Source organism: Podarcis raffonei, chromosome 3, assembly GCF_027172205.1.
Source record: "Podarcis raffonei isolate rPodRaf1 chromosome 3, rPodRaf1.pri, whole genome shotgun sequence".
Classification (NCBI taxonomy): Eukaryota; Metazoa; Chordata; class Lepidosauria; order Squamata; family Lacertidae; genus Podarcis; species Podarcis raffonei.
Window position 1 is genome coordinate 93,592,835 of NC_070604.1, and position 17,399 is coordinate 93,610,233.

General features: G+C 40.7%; 1 protein-coding gene across 3 annotated transcripts in view; it reads right to left on the minus strand.

The window, feature by feature from the left end:
• The window catches only part of DNAH14 (dynein axonemal heavy chain 14), a 125,882-nt gene that overhangs the window by 96,308 nt on the left and 12,175 nt on the right, over positions 1-17,399 (minus strand). For all 3 annotated transcript variants that reach the window (XM_053383036.1, XM_053383037.1, XM_053383038.1), the window contains 11 exons: positions 17,039-17,327; positions 14,419-14,467; positions 13,708-13,805; positions 12,992-13,155; positions 10,163-10,510; positions 8,077-8,418; positions 7,218-7,611; positions 5,751-5,941; positions 4,606-4,851; positions 1,815-1,936; positions 278-449 (listed from right to left, as the gene is read on the minus strand). In XM_053383036.1, the coding sequence (XP_053239011.1) occupies positions 278-449; positions 1,815-1,936; positions 4,606-4,851; positions 5,751-5,941; positions 7,218-7,611; positions 8,077-8,418; positions 10,163-10,510; positions 12,992-13,155; positions 13,708-13,805; positions 14,419-14,467; positions 17,039-17,327 (2,415 nt within the window). The remainder of the gene's footprint in view (positions 1-277; positions 450-1,814; positions 1,937-4,605; positions 4,852-5,750; positions 5,942-7,217; positions 7,612-8,076; positions 8,419-10,162; positions 10,511-12,991; positions 13,156-13,707; positions 13,806-14,418; positions 14,468-17,038; positions 17,328-17,399) is intronic.

A 17,399-nucleotide genomic window follows, 5' to 3' on the forward strand; every position in this document is an offset into this window, starting at 1 on the left:
CCCCTATCTGTTCCTGAAGTGAAATAAATCTAACTTCCCCACAGCAGAAGTCCTGGAACTCTTTATTTCAACAGACATCTCACCCCTTTTGTTTTTGAGAGGGGAGGAATCAGATGCAGTTAATCTCTTCACTGACAACATTTGAAGGACTGTCCTTCAAACTCCTGATCTTAGTGCAAACATTCTGGTGGCCGAAATAACAACAGCCCATACCTCACTTCAAATAGGTCTTTTGGGGATTGCTTCCACTGCAATTAAAAAACGTAGTATTGTTTACCTCGAGAGCCTTCTGTATTTTCTCTAAGTGTGCATTGTTGGCTTGCAGAGTTTCAAAAACTCCTGCTGTTGTAGTTGCCCTAAGAGCATTTGGATTATCTTCTGTACGTTTCATGAGATCTTTCCATTTGCTATCAACTTGAGAGAAAAGATTTGATTCTTCTGGAAGCTGTCTGTTTTTAAAAAACAAATATTCTTAAAGCATAAAATGTAGAACAATGAATTTGTCTTCATGGAACAGTTACACTATTCCTATAGTCTGTATTTAAAGCACACATTTACAGTAAAACTGAATTAACAGGACAAAGGAGGACTCTTGGAGCAAGGACTGGATGGGGCCAAGACAAACACCTGGGCAGAGAGGCAAAAGGCCAGGGAACTCAGAAAAAAGGGAAGCCAGGATGATGCAACAAGGTAGATGAATGAAGCAAGATGGGAGCAGAATAAAAGGTGGGTTGTTTGGGGGCTTTTTAGGAAATAATAAACACTAGGAAAGGTACTCTCACATTAAACATACAGAGACAAACAAAACTCACAAAGGAAACCAAAGTCCACAGACAGACAAGAAGTAGAAGCCAACTATAAGCTAAGCTGTCTAGATTCATCTCATACGAAGGCAGGAAATGAACTGAGGATGGGAAGTACATACACACTCAACTCTCAACATTTTCTAACTTGGACACTAGGTGGTGATATAACCCATGTGATAGCCTTCCGCCCATAGTAAATCATGGTTTGTTTGGGAGTGAGCCTGAGTTCAAAGCTAATAATAAGCCAAAGTAGCAACCATTTTTGCTCTCAGTACCTACACCAGTGGTGGGGTACCTCTGACACGTGGGACTAACTGGGCCCAGCACAGATCCAATTTTGGCCCTAACCAGGTCCACCTGTCACATACTTGAAGTTATATATGATGTCAGGTGTGGAGTAAAGAAACAATCAAATGCTTAAAGTATGCTCCCAATTGTTCATTGTTCCTCAGCAAGTGGGGCTTGGTGACAATAAGCTCCTCTGAAGCTGCTCATTTGCAGGTGTGGTTTGGATTAAAACCACACCTGCAAATGGACATTTTCCCTTTATGGGCAGCTTTACAAGTCTGCAGAGGAAAAATGGCTATTTGTGGGCACAATTTGAAGCCCAACTGAATCTGCAAATGGACAAAGCGGTTTGGTGGTTCCAAAGGAGTTTGATGTCTGTGTAAGCATTAACAGCAAGCCCCTTTGAAGTTGTCACCTGATGTCATAAGGCAATTGACAGGTGGACAGGTGGGCATTTCTGATCTAGTCCTCAGGTTGAAAAAGATTCCCCATCTCTAACTGCTACATGCTTGCTCATTCATCTTCAGCCATAGTTTAATATTACAGGTGTATTAGGCCCCACTGTAGTTCCCACCAAACCAAAAGAGTACCAAATACATTTCAGAACATGATTTAGAATTTTTTTTTAATGATGAACTAATTTATGCTTTATTTTAGCTTAGATATAAAATCTTAATTATTCAGCATAGGTGAGACAGTACTGCTGGACCTAAACCTTACCTTTTTATTTCTGGAGCACAAAAGATTGGCTCAAGATAAATCCAATTCCTTTGACAATTCAACCATTCCTCCAGAGTACAAGAAAATAGGTTTAGTTTACGATCCCAAGCATCCACAAGACTCTACCATAAAAACAGAATAATCATAAACTGAAGCAATATCATAGAATCCTCTTTTATAAACATGGCTTAGCAAATCAAACTCACAATCAGACTCACAACCTCACAAGTTGGTAACCTCATATCTTGATTACTGCAATGCCCTCTATAAGACTACCCTTATGCATGGTGTGGAAGCTGCAATACAGCGACCACACACGTACCAAATGCATGCAAACTGGGAGTTCCATGTACTGCCAAATGCAGCAGCAAGGTTGCCAAGTGGTGTGGCTAGCCATGGACATGTAACATCTTGTAAAAAGCTTCCAATTAGTTAATGGGTCAGGTTTAATGTTTTCATATTAATGTCTTCTTCTTTGGCGATCACTCATAGCCGAGTAAGATTGTCTTCTATAAATATGGTTTTAACAATGAGTCCATGACTGTGGAGGCTAATTCTGGACCTACACATCCTTCCACAGTGGGGACATTGGTTCCCAGGCGGGAGTTGATCACGGTGTGGATTTGCCAAGTGTGCCTTCCTCTTAGCATGTTTCTCCCTTGAGTTCTGGGTTTGAGTGTCTTCAAAGTCCATGACACCTTTGGTAAAAGCTGTTCTCCAAGGGGAGCGCTCACAGGCCAGTGTTTCCCAGTTGTCCCAGTTCCCATTTTTTAAGATCTGCCTTTAGACAAGTCTTTAAACCTCTTTTGTTGACCGCCAGCATTACGTTTTCCATTTTTAAGTTCAGAATAGAGTAGTTGCTTTGGAAGATGATAATCAGGCATCCGCACAACATGACCAGTCCAAAGAAGTTGATGCTGAAGAATCATTGCTTCATCACTGGTGATCTTTGCTTCTTCCAGTACACTGGAATTATTTTATCTGTCTTCCCAAGTGATGTGTAAGATTTTTCGGAGACGCCGTTGATGGAATCTTTTGAGAAGTTGCAGATGGTGTTTGTAAGTGGTCCATGTTTCACAAGCATACAGTAAGGTTGGTAGTACAATAGCTTTGTAAACAAGCATTTTGGTTTTCCTGCAAATGTCCCGGTCCTCAAACACTCTGCACATCAATCGGGAGAAAGCCGCACTTGCAGAGTTCAGGCGATGCTGGATTTCGGCATCAATGTTGACCCTTGTGGAAAGCTAACTGCCTAGGTAGGAGAAGTCTTTGTCTTTGTCTTGCTCCTTCCCTTTGACCTTACTGTCTTGGGTGACTCTGCTGGGAGTACGAGATTCCTGACGGCTTCGCTCACAAGGGTCATAGGAACGTGCAAGCAAACTCACCATGACAAGGTGCTGATCCAGCAAGTGAGATATTAATGTACAAGTCCCTAAACACAGTGCTGTTTTTCTAGAAAAAGAGGTGCCGGAACTCAACATGAATGTCTCCCTCTTTCTCTTAGAATGGCAATGGCACCCACCTGAGAGGTTCCAGAATACACTAGAAAGGTGCCAGAACTGAGTTCTGGGGAGTTCCCCCTGAAAAAAAGCTCTGCCTAAACAGCTCAGGACCAGGTTACCTGAAACCATGCTTTCTTCCATACAGACCTGAGTACACATTGCTATCGTCTTCAGAGATCCTCCTAGTTGTGCCACAAGCTGCAGGTCTGTCAACAATGAGGAAGACCACCGCCTGCGGTGGTACGTAAAATCCAGAAAAGCCTTCCACCCAGAAATAAGGCATGAGTCAACACTGTTACAGTTCCAACACATGCTGAAATTTTCTTTTAGTTCTCTTGGATTTTGTTGGTTCATGATGCCTACCTTTGTGGTTTTAAATTGATCTGACTACAGATTGCCTTCTGATTTTAATATTATGTGAGGAGAACCTGAGCTTACAGGGTTAAACAGCTCAGAGTGTACGCCCTGCCTACAAATTGGGAGGAGGGGGGAGACACGTCATATCCGAGAGTCTCCAGCCTTTGTTCTTTCTCTCTACTTTCGCTTTTGAGGAGAGAGGACGTGTTTTCACGATGCTGTTTGCTGTGATAGACAATGGATAGTCTGCTGTAAATAAAAACTGCTTCTAGCTGCTAAGATCCTGAGTGGATTTTATTTAAGCACACTGAAGAACGCATTGGAGTTTGCAGCTTTCTCTTGCCGCTGGTTAAACTCTGCGTTTGCTCAGAGCCTTTGGAATGTGGCCTTTGAAGTCCGGAGGCCCAGCAGAACTGCGCAACCGAAGCGGGCTGGACGCCAAGGCTTATCTGAGCAATAAACATTCTTCATATTATTGTATATTTTGTATTTGTTTTGTATTTTTTACTCTTGTACACCTCTGGAAGATGCTTGCATGACAAGCAGTATAATTTTTTTAATTAATTAATTAAGAATCGTAATTATTTAAAGCACTGGTCTTCAACTGGTGTACTGCAACTCACAAGTGAGTAAAAATTATATGTAAAGCGGGCCACACATGCAGTGTCATGACCATTTTTTGGAGACAGAATGCAAAAGAAATGTAAACGATAGCGGAGAAAAATATAGATGAACAAATTTTATATAGATAAAAAACCATACATAATTTAAAAATGTGAAATGGGTCTAGTGTTAGAGCCATCTGGGAAGTTCAAACATTACTGTTTTAAATAATCATTTTGGGAGATGTTGGATTTCCAAAATGGAAAGTAACTATGTATGACAGAATAACTGAATACAAACTCTATTCAAACATCTCAAGTAAGATTTACCTTAATTGGTCCAATGAAACAAGAACCTTTAATTGTTGAAAGTGTCACTTGAGAATCTTCTAACAAAGCAATTATATCTTCAGCAGATGAAATAATCAAAGTAGTTGACGTTTCAGTGTGATATTGAGATAAATGAAATTCAGTTTTGAACCAAATGTCAATTATCCTTTTCAGCATCGCTTCAAGAGTTGCTTCATTGGACGCTGTTACAGATACCTCATTTATTTCTTTTCTATACTGAAACATCTAAAAGAAACATTTTTGTCAGGCAGAAAGATAAATATCGTTAAATGAATAACTGTAATATATATTCAGAAAATGTATTCACAAAGAAAGTACGGTAATTTTCAAGATTCCCTGTTTGACTTGAGGCTAATGCAGTATCTGTATTATTGCCACCTCCATGATTTCTCCTGATAAAATTTATTCGTATACCCCTATGGTACATTATATACAGTTCACCAAAAGAAGGAGAACAGGAATTCCTGGGCTCTAGATAGAATGTAATGGTAGTTTGATTCCTGGGGCTTCACAGTTATGTCCCCTGCCATGCTACTATCATTCGAATGATGGAATCATACTTGCTATGTGCACAAAGTAAAAAGAGAAATTATTCAAAATGTACAACCAACACAAAACTCTGACTTTTGCACAGAAAAGTCTGGCACCTGGCCACAGCCTGAAAGTCCAGCATGGCCTCATCTTGTATCTAATTATGACAATGGCTACTTCTGAAATCAAGCAAATTGTGGCCTTTTTAATTCCAGAGAGTTGTGGTGTCCATTTATTCATATCCCCTTGTTAGCCAGGATCCCTGGGGGGCGGGGACTCTACGGCTGGGCACGCAATGACCATGTGAAGAGGCTTAATTAGAAGCCTCAGAAACATGCAAGTTCTCAAAGCTTTTTGGCTCCATTTCATATATCCAGTGACCTGAACCATATAGCTAAGAAGAGACCAACTGAACTGATCCCAACAAATATGGGCAAGACAAATATGCTAGTTCTCTAGCCACTTTAAAATGAAATAGATAAATCTATTAACTGTAAAACTTGAAAAAATGCCCAAGAGACTACAAAACCTAGAGGGTGGGAAGGGGGGGGTTCTACAGCATAATAAATGGTACTTATAAATCATGCAATTACATTGAATTCCAGAATCTTATCCAGGGTCAGTCTTTTATCCCCATTAATTGTCTGCTTAACAATATTCTGTATTGTTTCCCAGTGCCGCGGCTGAAGACAGGGATTCCGTAAAGCTATAATGATAGGCAAAAATTCCTTGAACTCATACAATGATTTCTTCATAGCTGGTAAAATAGTATTTTCTGGCAAGCCTTCAAAATATGAAAATATTATGGACACATCAAAACACTTTTCATAAAGAAGTTTATTTTTTAAAAAAATCCTTTCTTTTTCAAGCTTTTTCTGGTATTTTTTCATAGATGTCTTCATATTAAAGCTATTCTATTTTCCCAAATAACATTCTGAATTATTTTCTATTTACAAGGAATGTGGCATCTAGCAGTGCTGAGTTTAGGGGTCAGAGGGGGCTTCAGCTCCCCTAATATTTTTCAGCAGCGGGGGCACCCCCCCAATATTGAGGGGGCTGCTATCCCCCACCGCCCAAGGCACCCTCCACGCACCCTAGCCTCAGCCCCAACTTCCATCCAGCAGCCCAGGAGCAAGGCGGCAGCTGGGACGAACACGGGAGATTTCTGCTCTACTCGTCCCATTTGCAGCCTGGCGACCCGGGAGCCCAGGAACCAGGTGGCAGCTGGGATGAGTGCAGGCAATCTTTGCTTCGCTTGTTCCAGCTGCAGCCCAGGAGCCAGGTGGGGTCTTGGACAAGCAAGCACAGAAATGGCACACACTGGGTGGTGTCACATGGCGCATCACGTGACACATCATGTGACCATGCACTCTCAATGTGGGGGGCAAGTGGGCACCCCTGGTGCCATCCATATTCTGAATTGCCTTAGGAGAGCAAGAAAAATTCTCAGGGATGACTCACACCCCAGCCATCACCTCTTTAATCTTCTACCCTCGGGCAGGAGATATAGAAGTATAATCAGCCGTACCAACAGGCTAAAAAATAGCTTCTCTCTGTGGGCTGTTAGGCTGTTGAACAGAAAATAACATAGTGCAATTGACTTGCGAGGTGGTGTGTTGTTCGATAAGCACACAGAGTGCAACGAGACTGAGTGTTTGGGGGGGAGGCTCGTTTAATTTCATTGTACACAGATTGTACAATGACAATAAAGGTATTATTATTATTATTAATAATAATAATAATAATATTTGACATAGTGACGACAATCAAGAAGTACATACAGTTAGATGAACTGACCAAGGGAGACATTTAAGCAAGCATAATATGATTTGTTCTCTTTGTTCAGAACACTGCTATGTCATCATTATCTATCTCTCATGTTAAAATAATCTAACACAGTGAAAACACTGGGCAATTTAGCCTTTTGTTGATAAACCTCCATAGCCGAACTAAAGCCAAAGTTGTCATTATTCCATTTCAAAACCAAGTTTTTAATATCTAAAGAAACCATTTTTATTTCAATTAATTCATAACTACTGCAATTATAATTTTTTTCTTACCTTTTTCCAGAATCTGTACAATCTGCATGAATCTGTTAACATCTCTTTGAATTAAATCCACATCAAGGTTCCAAAAAATCGTATGTTTCCACTTAAAGAAAAGCCTAGCCCATTCCTGCCTTGAATCCCACAACAATTTACGCAATACTAGATCACTTTCAATTTCAGAGAGCTCAACAGTTGCTCTCTGACAATCTCCAGACTGAGCTCCATGTGACATCTTTTCCAAGGAAGCAGATTTCATCTCACTAACTGAACTGTCAAAAACAGTCTGGTAATTTGCATAGTTCAGTATTTTCTCACTAATATCAGCTGCTTCTTCTATTAGGCTTTCAATAATCTCATTAGCCATCTTAGGCAAGGTTTCACTGAGGAGAAGGACAGGGTTTCGTACCTAAAACACAAAATAAATGATAAAGCAATCCCAAGAATGCTGTGGAGAGGGGGCAGCCAGGAATTTTCATACATCTTGGATAAAAATCTTAGCCAAATTGGGGGTCCACCTTGATTTTGAGTTGGGTTCTAATGAGCTGCTGAAGCTTGTTTCTAAGTCTGGTTTGGGAGAACTTTGAAAATTTTGAGGTATAATTAAAGCAGCTGTCCATCACACAGCTTCCATATTACCATTTGCTAGAGGCAGGTCCACTTCCAAAGATTCTTTTCCATCACGTCTCTGTTTAACTTAATATATTTTACATCAGGCACAGTCTAATTTAATTAGTTTCTTATTTTACCAACACCTACCTCCGAAAACAAAAATGCAGTCAAAACTGACAGGGAAATTAAATGCTCCTATGCTTTGGTCTCATTCCTCTGCAACTATAAACAAGGTAAAAATGATATTTCACCAGTAACTTACTTTGTTTTTGTATTCCCTCAGTTCAGCCTGAAGATTGTCAATATATTCTGCCAATCCTTCATTGAACTTTATAACATAATCATCCTTCATTTTTTCACAAATGAGGATAGTTGACTGAAGATTCTGGAGTGTTCGCACAACAGTCTGATAGAGAGCAAGTTGCTGAAGCGGAAGAAAGATGTCATAGTCTTTTGCAATGAAATAGAGCTCAGAAAGACTGTTATACTGAATCTTTATTTTTGGTAGTTCTTCAGAAATTTGTTGGAGATATAGCAAATGTTCAATGAATCCATCCACCGTCAGTAGTTCTTTGCTCAGCTTTGCAACTGCTGTCCTGATGACCTAAATGCAATGACATATTAATAAAACATTTGAATATATTGTTAGACTGCTGGGAAGAAAAAGAAGGAAGTGGGCAAAACCATCTTGGCTGCTGACTGGAGAAGCTGCAAGCCAGAGACTGGGGAGCATGTCTGGCTACTCTGCACTCAAGCTGGCTGAAGGTATGAGAGAAACAAGGAGAGACACTCTGGAGATGTAATGGTGTGGACTCTCTTCCTCTCCATGTAGATCCAGGTGTATATAGGTGTAAAATAAGCCCTATATCTTAAAACGCTACAGCCTTCTCCATGCCCTGAATTCACAACAGAAAAATGACCCTGGGTGAGTGTCTGTACCTTCTTGAATATTGCTACCACTTGACAGAGATTGGCATGGCATGTAACAATATATATACCCCCCACCAATATTAAAAATAATTATCCGGAACAGTGGTTCTCACCATGGGACAGGACCCAGAGGTTTGTGAGTAGGGGGTGAGTGTTTCAAGAAAGGAAAGGGATTTGCAACAAGCAAATCCAAATACACTTTCCTGGTAGCAGACAGTATATTTATCTATTGAAGCACTTATATAACCATTATATCGTGAAAAATCAAGGCAATGTACTCTGCTAGAACATAAACAACATTAAATAAATTAAATTAAAATGTTAAAATACAACTAATCATTAAGGTGTTCTGTCTCAAATGGTTCTGGAAGCCAATAGGCTGCAGAATATTCATTCATTCATTCATATGAGTGTTTAAGTATAGATCTATCTAAGACGTCGACAATCTCAATTGGGGCATAAAGGACAGGGAATTGAGCTCTCAAAAGTAATGGATCTGAGTATGACATAATTGTATTCTTAGCATACTGAGCAGTAGTACTTTGTGCACTAGCTCTATATTGTTACTAGACTTCTGACTAGCTGTTCAGTACTTTCCTTTTTATGCTCACCTTTCCACTTTAGCCTGCTGCGACTAGTTGCTGAATCTCACCAACCTGCTAGGTAATACTGAGTTCAGTAAGTTTATTGTGCTAGCTGAAGGCCATGACAAAAGCACAGAAACACAAGCAATTTCAAATACTAAATATAAATCAAGGCATCTACTAAAACAAACAGAATCCTCAATTTCTGGTGAGACTACCACCAGGGAGCCTCTACTACTACACAAAGTGTACTTCAGATTTAGACCTCTGAATTCCCCTTACAGTTCATGGCTATTTTGTCCAATTCCATCTTCCTAATATTCCCTGCTGCCAGTGCAGAAAGAGGTACTTTCTGAGTCACTAATGCATTGGAGTCATTCAGTAACCACTAAACCCGCTCTATCGGGAAAAGACTGCTTCCTTGAACATACAAGGGTTTTAGAAAGTGATTCCTTGGGTTAGCGTATAAGGGGCAATAACAAATAATGAATAGTATCTTCTAACTAGGTAATATTAGAGTAGCTTCATCTCCAATCCAATCTCCCCCAACACCTGCACTAGCAAAGAGACTGAAGCCAGGTAGCTCCCCCAAGGTGAGAAGGTAGTGGTTCCCTGTGAGATTTGCTTACATCTGTGATGGTACTGGGGCAGAAGGAGGCTGTACAGAAGACATTCTGGCTGGGCATCTCTTCTATACACACACACACTTATATCCTACCTTTCCAAATATAGCTATTTTGCAAAATTTTGTTTTGCACTGGTGGCAGTGGAATTTTTTTTTCATATAAGGCATTTATCCTAAAAGTTTATTGAATGAAAAACTGAAATACTTACTTCTACAAGATGTACATTCTTTGCATCCATTACTTCATAAAAGCAGCTAAGAATTATACTAATGAGAGCTTCAAAAAATGGGAGGCAATCCTTTTGAAAGTTGAAACTCTGGACCTTAAACATACAGATGTTCTTTTCAGTAACCATACATACAATCTCCTTTATATCAACAGTATAGTTTTCCAGAATGTTTCTGAACTCTGCTGTAGACATTTCTCTATTTAGTGAAAATATAGCGTCAGTTGTATTTTTTGCTTTATCAACCATATTGCAATAATTTAAAAAGTTTCTGCTGTAAGATTCTACTCGGCCCAGTGAACAACTTTGAAGAGACAGAAGGTTCAGAATCTGCAGAGTAAAACAGGAAACAGATGATAAACTTAGAAGTCAAAGTCACATTATTCTAAGCCAAAAGGTTTCAGTGATGCAGAAACCATACTGTAATGATCAAGAAAGCCCAGGTAGCTAATTCAAATGTAATGCTATTCTGAGATTCCTTTAAACAAGCTAAACTCTGGTAAAGTCCTCCTCCTTGCTGTTTGAGGAAGAGAGAGAGTATGTGAGCCCAATGCCTTCCTTGGGCTCACTGAAGCTCATACTCAGTGCTAAATCATGTAAACACAGCCAGTTAGTAATACATTACTGAAACAGCATGGTTGCAAATCTGTATTTAACTGTATTTTAGCTAGTGCACACATAATCCAGTAAAATGGATCATCTATTGCTACTGGAACATTTTGGAAACCAGGTCCTCTGAGTGACAAGTAGAAAATCAACCCCCATTTGAATTTTTGTGCATATTTATTTGCATTACTAGTTGCAAATTGGCTTTATATTCACCAAATACCAATATATTTGTCAGCTGTCAGAATAAGACATATGTGGCTGGATTTGTGGCAATATCATATTAATTATTCTAATGCCATATCATGTCTATAATTGAAGCAGGAAAATGGAGCTAGCAATACAATGTAGTTTCTGGGTACTGGGGGTATTCTGTCAGGTGTATTTGTTATTAGATTAACATAAGAAGAAAGCAATGCCCCAAACAGGCTAAACAGATCTGACCTCCAGGAGTTACATAATGTTGAAAGCAACTGAGTATGAGTTTGTAGGAGAAGGGTAAGAATAAGACGCATTTGCCCTTCTTGAGCTCCTAACTGCTTGCAGTATCCAGGAGGCAGGATTAAGGCTGCAGGAATATGCACTATGAGATTAAAACAGCGCCCTCTGCATGCTACATCAATCAGTTTCAAGAAGAACAACTTAAGAAATTACACATTTTCCCTTTTATCATTGTCTCCAGCAACCTCACCTCACTATTTAAGAAAGCACTCTGGTGTTTGGACATTAGTCCTTTAGCAAAGCTGGAGAAAAATTCTCCACATCAAAACCTACTCTTTTCATTTTTCTTATAACAAAAACTTGTTACTCTAAAAACATCTGTGATCAATAAAGTTGTGGACATTTCAATCCCAAGATGTTCTCATGTTCTCATGTGTAAACAGCAAGAATGGCCTCTGGCTTACTGCGCCCGCAACCAGTTTGCCTGGTACAAAATGACTGGTCTCCCCATCAACCAGAGGGTGCCCTCTGCGTGGCCGCACACAGCACCCCCAATCCTCCGGGCAGAACGCTCCTGGTTCACCTCCCCATGTCACAGCCCTTGAGGTTCCCGCCAAACTTCAGTTCAGAATGAACCAATTTTTGACGGGCAGAGGAGCCAGGAGAACGGACCAAAAAGGGGTAGTCTTCACTCCCATCCGCTCTTTGCATATCTAAGCGGGCAGAGCCTACAGTTTTAGGCCTTGGGCGGAATCCTTTAGCCCATGGGCAGGCAAGCTAAGGCCCGGGGGCCGGATCTGGCCCAAATCCCCTTCTAAATCCGGCCTGCGGATGGTACGGGAATCAGCATGTTTTTACATGAGTATAATGTGTCCTTTTATTTAAAATGCATCTCTGGGTTATTTGTGGGGCCTGCCTGGTGTTTTTACATGAGTAGAATGTGTGCTTTTATTTAAAATGCATCTCTAGGTTATTTGTGGGGCACAAGAATTAGTTCATTCCCCCCCCAAAAAAATATAGTCTGGCCCTCCACAAGGTCTAAGGGACAGTGGACCAGCCCCCTGCTGAAAAAGTTTGATGACCCCTGTCATGTTCCCTAAATGGGGGTGGGGTGTGAAGCGGTGACACACGCCCCCCTGCGGTGGCGATCCCAGGGTTCGCCGTTAAAGGGACTGTGTTGAAGGGAGTCACTGGCCATACTCTGAAAGGTTGTCAGTGCACTCCCATGTTGCAGCGAAATGGGGGCAGGCTCTCTGCTTAAACATTACGTCTTCCAGAGCCAGCCCACTCCCCAGACAGGTCTGTTAACCCTGATGTGCCTCAGATCTCCAGCTGGGGACTGGGAAGGATAAACGCCCAATGCCTAAGGCAAGGTCTTCCTACATCTGAAAGTTTAAATAAAGTTGTGGCCAATTTTAACCCCACAACACATTGTCATGCATCATTCATTTCACCCAGGTGGCTCCTGGGGTCGGGGGTGTGTGTCTCCACCTGACCACGCAAAGAGCTTTTAAGTGCTCTGCTTTCTTTACCAGGCTCTAGGAAGGCTTCACACAGGCTCTGGGAGGATCCTATGCAACCTTCCCAGAGCCCGGTAAGCAAAGCTGGGGGCTTAAATGCTCTCTGCTTTCCATGGGCAGCAAGCCCTGCTTGGCACACCAGCTTCAGAAAAGTAGGGATGGTCACACAGGGGTAGTTCCAGGTTTGTTCTGATTATATGTGATTTTGTCTTTACACACTATCCCCTGGAACATAAAAACATACTTTGCTTCGATAATCTGGATCTGTTCCTAGAATGAGATCACAGTTTGGCCATGCTGATAAATGCTGTCCTGGTTCAGGATCCATAGAAGGTTGCATTATTTTATGTAAAGATTGAGTTGTGAAGATCGACAGCTGGGCATCTTGAGAAAATGGCAGAACTTGATCTAATAAGAGATAATACAATAGTATTTATAAACTCAGAAACTAGCCCTGGACATGGAGTATGAATTCTTAATAAATATAAATCAGTAACCCCCCCCCCCAGATTAATCTATATTTGAAACTTGGGCTAATGACAGAAACACTATGCAACAGTAACAGAAATATCAATTCAGATTATTTCAATAAACTCTTATGAAACAGGGAGAGAGAGATATAACTATTTTAAATAAAAAAATAAAATTTTAATTTCACCAAGTTTGAAGACATCCTTTTGCGGCTTCTTGCAATTGCTTTTTGTCTTTACCATCCCCAACAATGTGGTGTCATCAGGAAACTGGACCTCACTACTCACTCTTATCTCCAGTAACTTATGAACAAGCTAAAAAAAGCACTGGTCCCAATAGAGATATTTGGGGGACCCCACTTCCTACATTCCTTCACTGTGAGAACAGGCAATTTATTCCTTTTCTCTGCTTCATCAGTGCAAACTATATGTTAATTAAATAGTAAAAATTACACCTAGCACTGCACATTGTTTGAGTGAGATTACTTACCAATAATGTTTTCTAGTGCATCCACAATTCCTTGGAACTGCATTGAAAACTCTCTTCTATTAGGAGCTAGATAAAAATCTGTAGCGAATGCTGGAGAGCTAGATAAGCAAACAATGCATTTCCTTTTTATTGGCAAAAGGTTTTCAGAAAATGTTAAATATAAAACAGCAAAGAGCTTAAAATCTAAAGTGTAGGGCTATCAGGGTGTGCGTGTGCAAGAGAAAGACTCACCTAATATTAGTATTGGATTCTAATACAAATAAGATTAAGGGAGTTCACAGGAAAAAAAGCTCTCTGTTTTCTCCTTTCCTCAAAGCATTCCCCGTACCCCATCCCATATTGTTCAAGAAGAGCCCTTCTCCGATATTCCGAAAAGATTTTATGGAGTTCTGATCAGGTGGGTTAATAACATTCAAGCATCAGAAAAATAAGTAAGCAAAGCATCCCTGAAAATAGGAAAACTTAACTGAAGAGGTCAGGGAGAGCCAGGACAAAAACAATACAAGAGAAAAAACTGAGGGGACTATGCCTGCCTCCCAGAGTTCTTTGCTCTCCTGCATCCATCATGTGATGAGAGACATTACCCCAACCCATTCAGGTCATCAGCAACCATCTCAAAAATTGCAAAACCACTAAAATAAATATGTATCCCTTCTGCAGAGTCAGCACAGTATATGATCTGTAAAACAGGGCTCCTATGATTAGACATACCTTTTATATTTCAGTGGTTCCACATTGGATTTAGAAGAGTGTGTTCTACCTAATCCAGAAAGAAAAGCAAACACTTGGAAAAAAGTTAAGCCATTGAAAATATCAATCTTTGAATGTCATCACTTTCCTAAAAGGAAACATTTTCTACTGAATTCTTAAAACAATCATTTCAAAACATGTTATTTGGATCCATTTAAACTGGAGTTTAATAACAGCTTTGCAATGAAAACTGGCTTGGTCCATCCTGTATGATGACCTTTGTTAGGAGAGATGGGGGAGTGTGTCCCCAGGTGCTTCCAGGTGACCAGCTCATTGAGCATTGATCTTGATTTGTTTGCAGGGAAATTAGATAGTGTTAGCTATCTAAAGAACATTGATTTGGTTTTTAGGGAAGTGAGACATGTCAAAACAAGCACTGTCTGACAATTTCCAGTACATTTCCCCATCACCTTTCTTATCGCAAAAAGTCTGGTCAACCATAATTTGCCAGTATGAAACAGAATCCCACCCAAATAGCAATAGCCCTCTTGGTTCTTTTGAACGCTTTTGCATATTTCTGGGCATAGGAGTCAACTCCTAGGACCCGAGGTCCCTTCGGCCCCATCCTAGTAATATATTTGAGGGGACCGGACCTCCCCAAAGTTGATAGGCATTGCCATTCCAACGGTGTGTGCGTACCACATCATGTGATTGATTATGCAGTGTGGGACTTACCTCTGCCCCCCCAATATTTTATTCAACTTGGCATCCTTGTTTCTGGGATAGCTGTCCAAGTTGGGGGTGAGCAGTTCCACTTTGTGGTGGTTCCAGTACTACTTCATAATAATTTATAATACTTGGGTGGCTATTTCCAGCAGAAGGTGCTAGGGGGATGTTTGGTCCCATGGAGCCTCCAATGTGGGATGCCACTGAGGTTATTTATATCCCCCATGCTATTTAAAATCTGCATGAAACTGCTGACTGTGGTGATCCACAGCTCTATTTCTCCTTTACAATGGCAAGAGTGGCAGTGGATGTGCTGTGCCAGTGCCTGGCTCCTGTAATGGATCAAGTGAAAGCCAATAAACTGAAACATAATCCAGATAATGAGCATCTGTTAGTGGGTAGCTTCCTACATTGGACAGGATTCAGCCTGTCCTAAAGGAGCAAGTGCACAGCTTGGAGGTACTTCTGGGTTTGTTACTTTTTCTTGAGGCATAAGTGGCCTCAGCGGTGCAGTGCGCCTTGCATCCACTTTGGCTGGTGACCCAACTGCAACCCTATCTGGTCAGGGGTAGCCTAACTTCTGTTGTCAACGTTCTTGTAACATCTAGGTTAGAATGGTGCAATGTGCTATGCATTCATTCATTTATTTATGTTATTGAGTTTTATATGAAAAAAGTACTTCGTGTTACATCTAAAAAAAGAGGGGGAAATATACAAGCTAAATATCCCACCCTCCCATGCATTTTACCCAACCTGAGGTCATTGTTCAGATCTAAATAATAATAGTGAAGTTCGTATAGCTCCTAAAGTGAGGAGAATCCAAAGGTTGCTGATACCAACATAAAGGAAAATGTTAACACAACCATACATTATGGAATGTGGCAGGTACTACTTTTGAAGATGGTTGAGAAACTGCAGCTAGTGCAGAATCCAATAACCAGATTTCTGACTGGGGCAAGACAATCTGAGCAGATAATGTCAATTGTGGCACAACTACAGTGGCTTCCAATTACCGGTAATTTCTGGGCTCAATTCCAAATGCTGCTTTTGACCTATAAAGTTTTATGCAGCTTGTTATGTACTGAAGTTCTCACCCTGGGCCAGCAGGGGGATACTATAGATAGTTATGCAAATGAAGGATCGAAAGTGACGTTCAGTGATTGGATAGTTTTAGAAAGTTGTTACAGTAACGTGGTACTGGAGCTCTATATAAGCAGGCTGACTGAGCCCTTCAGTTCAGTCCTGGCCTGTGAATAAACAAGAGCTGTTTGAAGAATCGCTGTGTCGTCTGATATGTTCACCCACAACTTAACACAACTCAGGGCTGCAATACCTGCCTCTCCCTGCAGAAACGTTCCTGGGAATTTCTCCATGTGCCTCTTCCTAGAAAGCTGCAGAGGATTGCAACATAAGAACAGGCCTCTGTTTTACTCTGCTAAAGGCTTCGCAGCCTTACAACCTGTATTTCTCACACATGTGGGATAGGAGGTTTAAATTGTAATCTACAGATTTAATCCTCTATCCATCTCCTACAAAAACATGGTGTGATAGCTGCAGAGCTAATGTCACTTGTCACTGGGCCCGTCCACACTTCTGCTTGTCCCATGTCTAGAAAGCACAGGTCCAAGCAGTTGTTTTCCTTGCCCTGATCATTTCCCATGCTCGTCGGTGCTAAATTGGAGCAAACGGCAATCTGGATAAAACTCAAAGAGCAGTTTGTTCCAATTGAACACTAAAGAGTGGTTTTCCCCATGGGGAAAGCAGTGGGACAAGAGGAAGCATGGCTAAGTCCACTGGCCCAACAGTTAGATCTTGGAGAGATAGTATATCTAATGTGACTCTGAGTTGCGCATCTGTGCTCATGCAGACTCAAAGACTCAAAATTGTGATCTCAAAGAACTCAGGTTACTCTTACTCAAAATGGTTTTTTCATCGCTGGATGCATTTGACTGTAGTAGCACAGAATTTTCCAATCCTTCATGTTTGCTTTGTCTGTCACTTGGAGATAATTGTTTCAAATCTTCATCTTCCAATGTTTCATTGAAAGGTAATAATGAGGTTTCTGAGAGATAATCATCCTCCTCCTCCTGGATGTATTTTCGACAAAGTTCCTTTTCATAAGGAATTCTAAGCTCTATATTTATTTTGAATATTGGCACATATTCTTCCTCTCCTCTCAGTTGCCTTTTCACATCTTCCAGTATCTAAATTTGTATAAGAAAAACAAAAATGGCTTACATTTTTATTAAGCTTTTCATCATTTAAATGCAAATGGA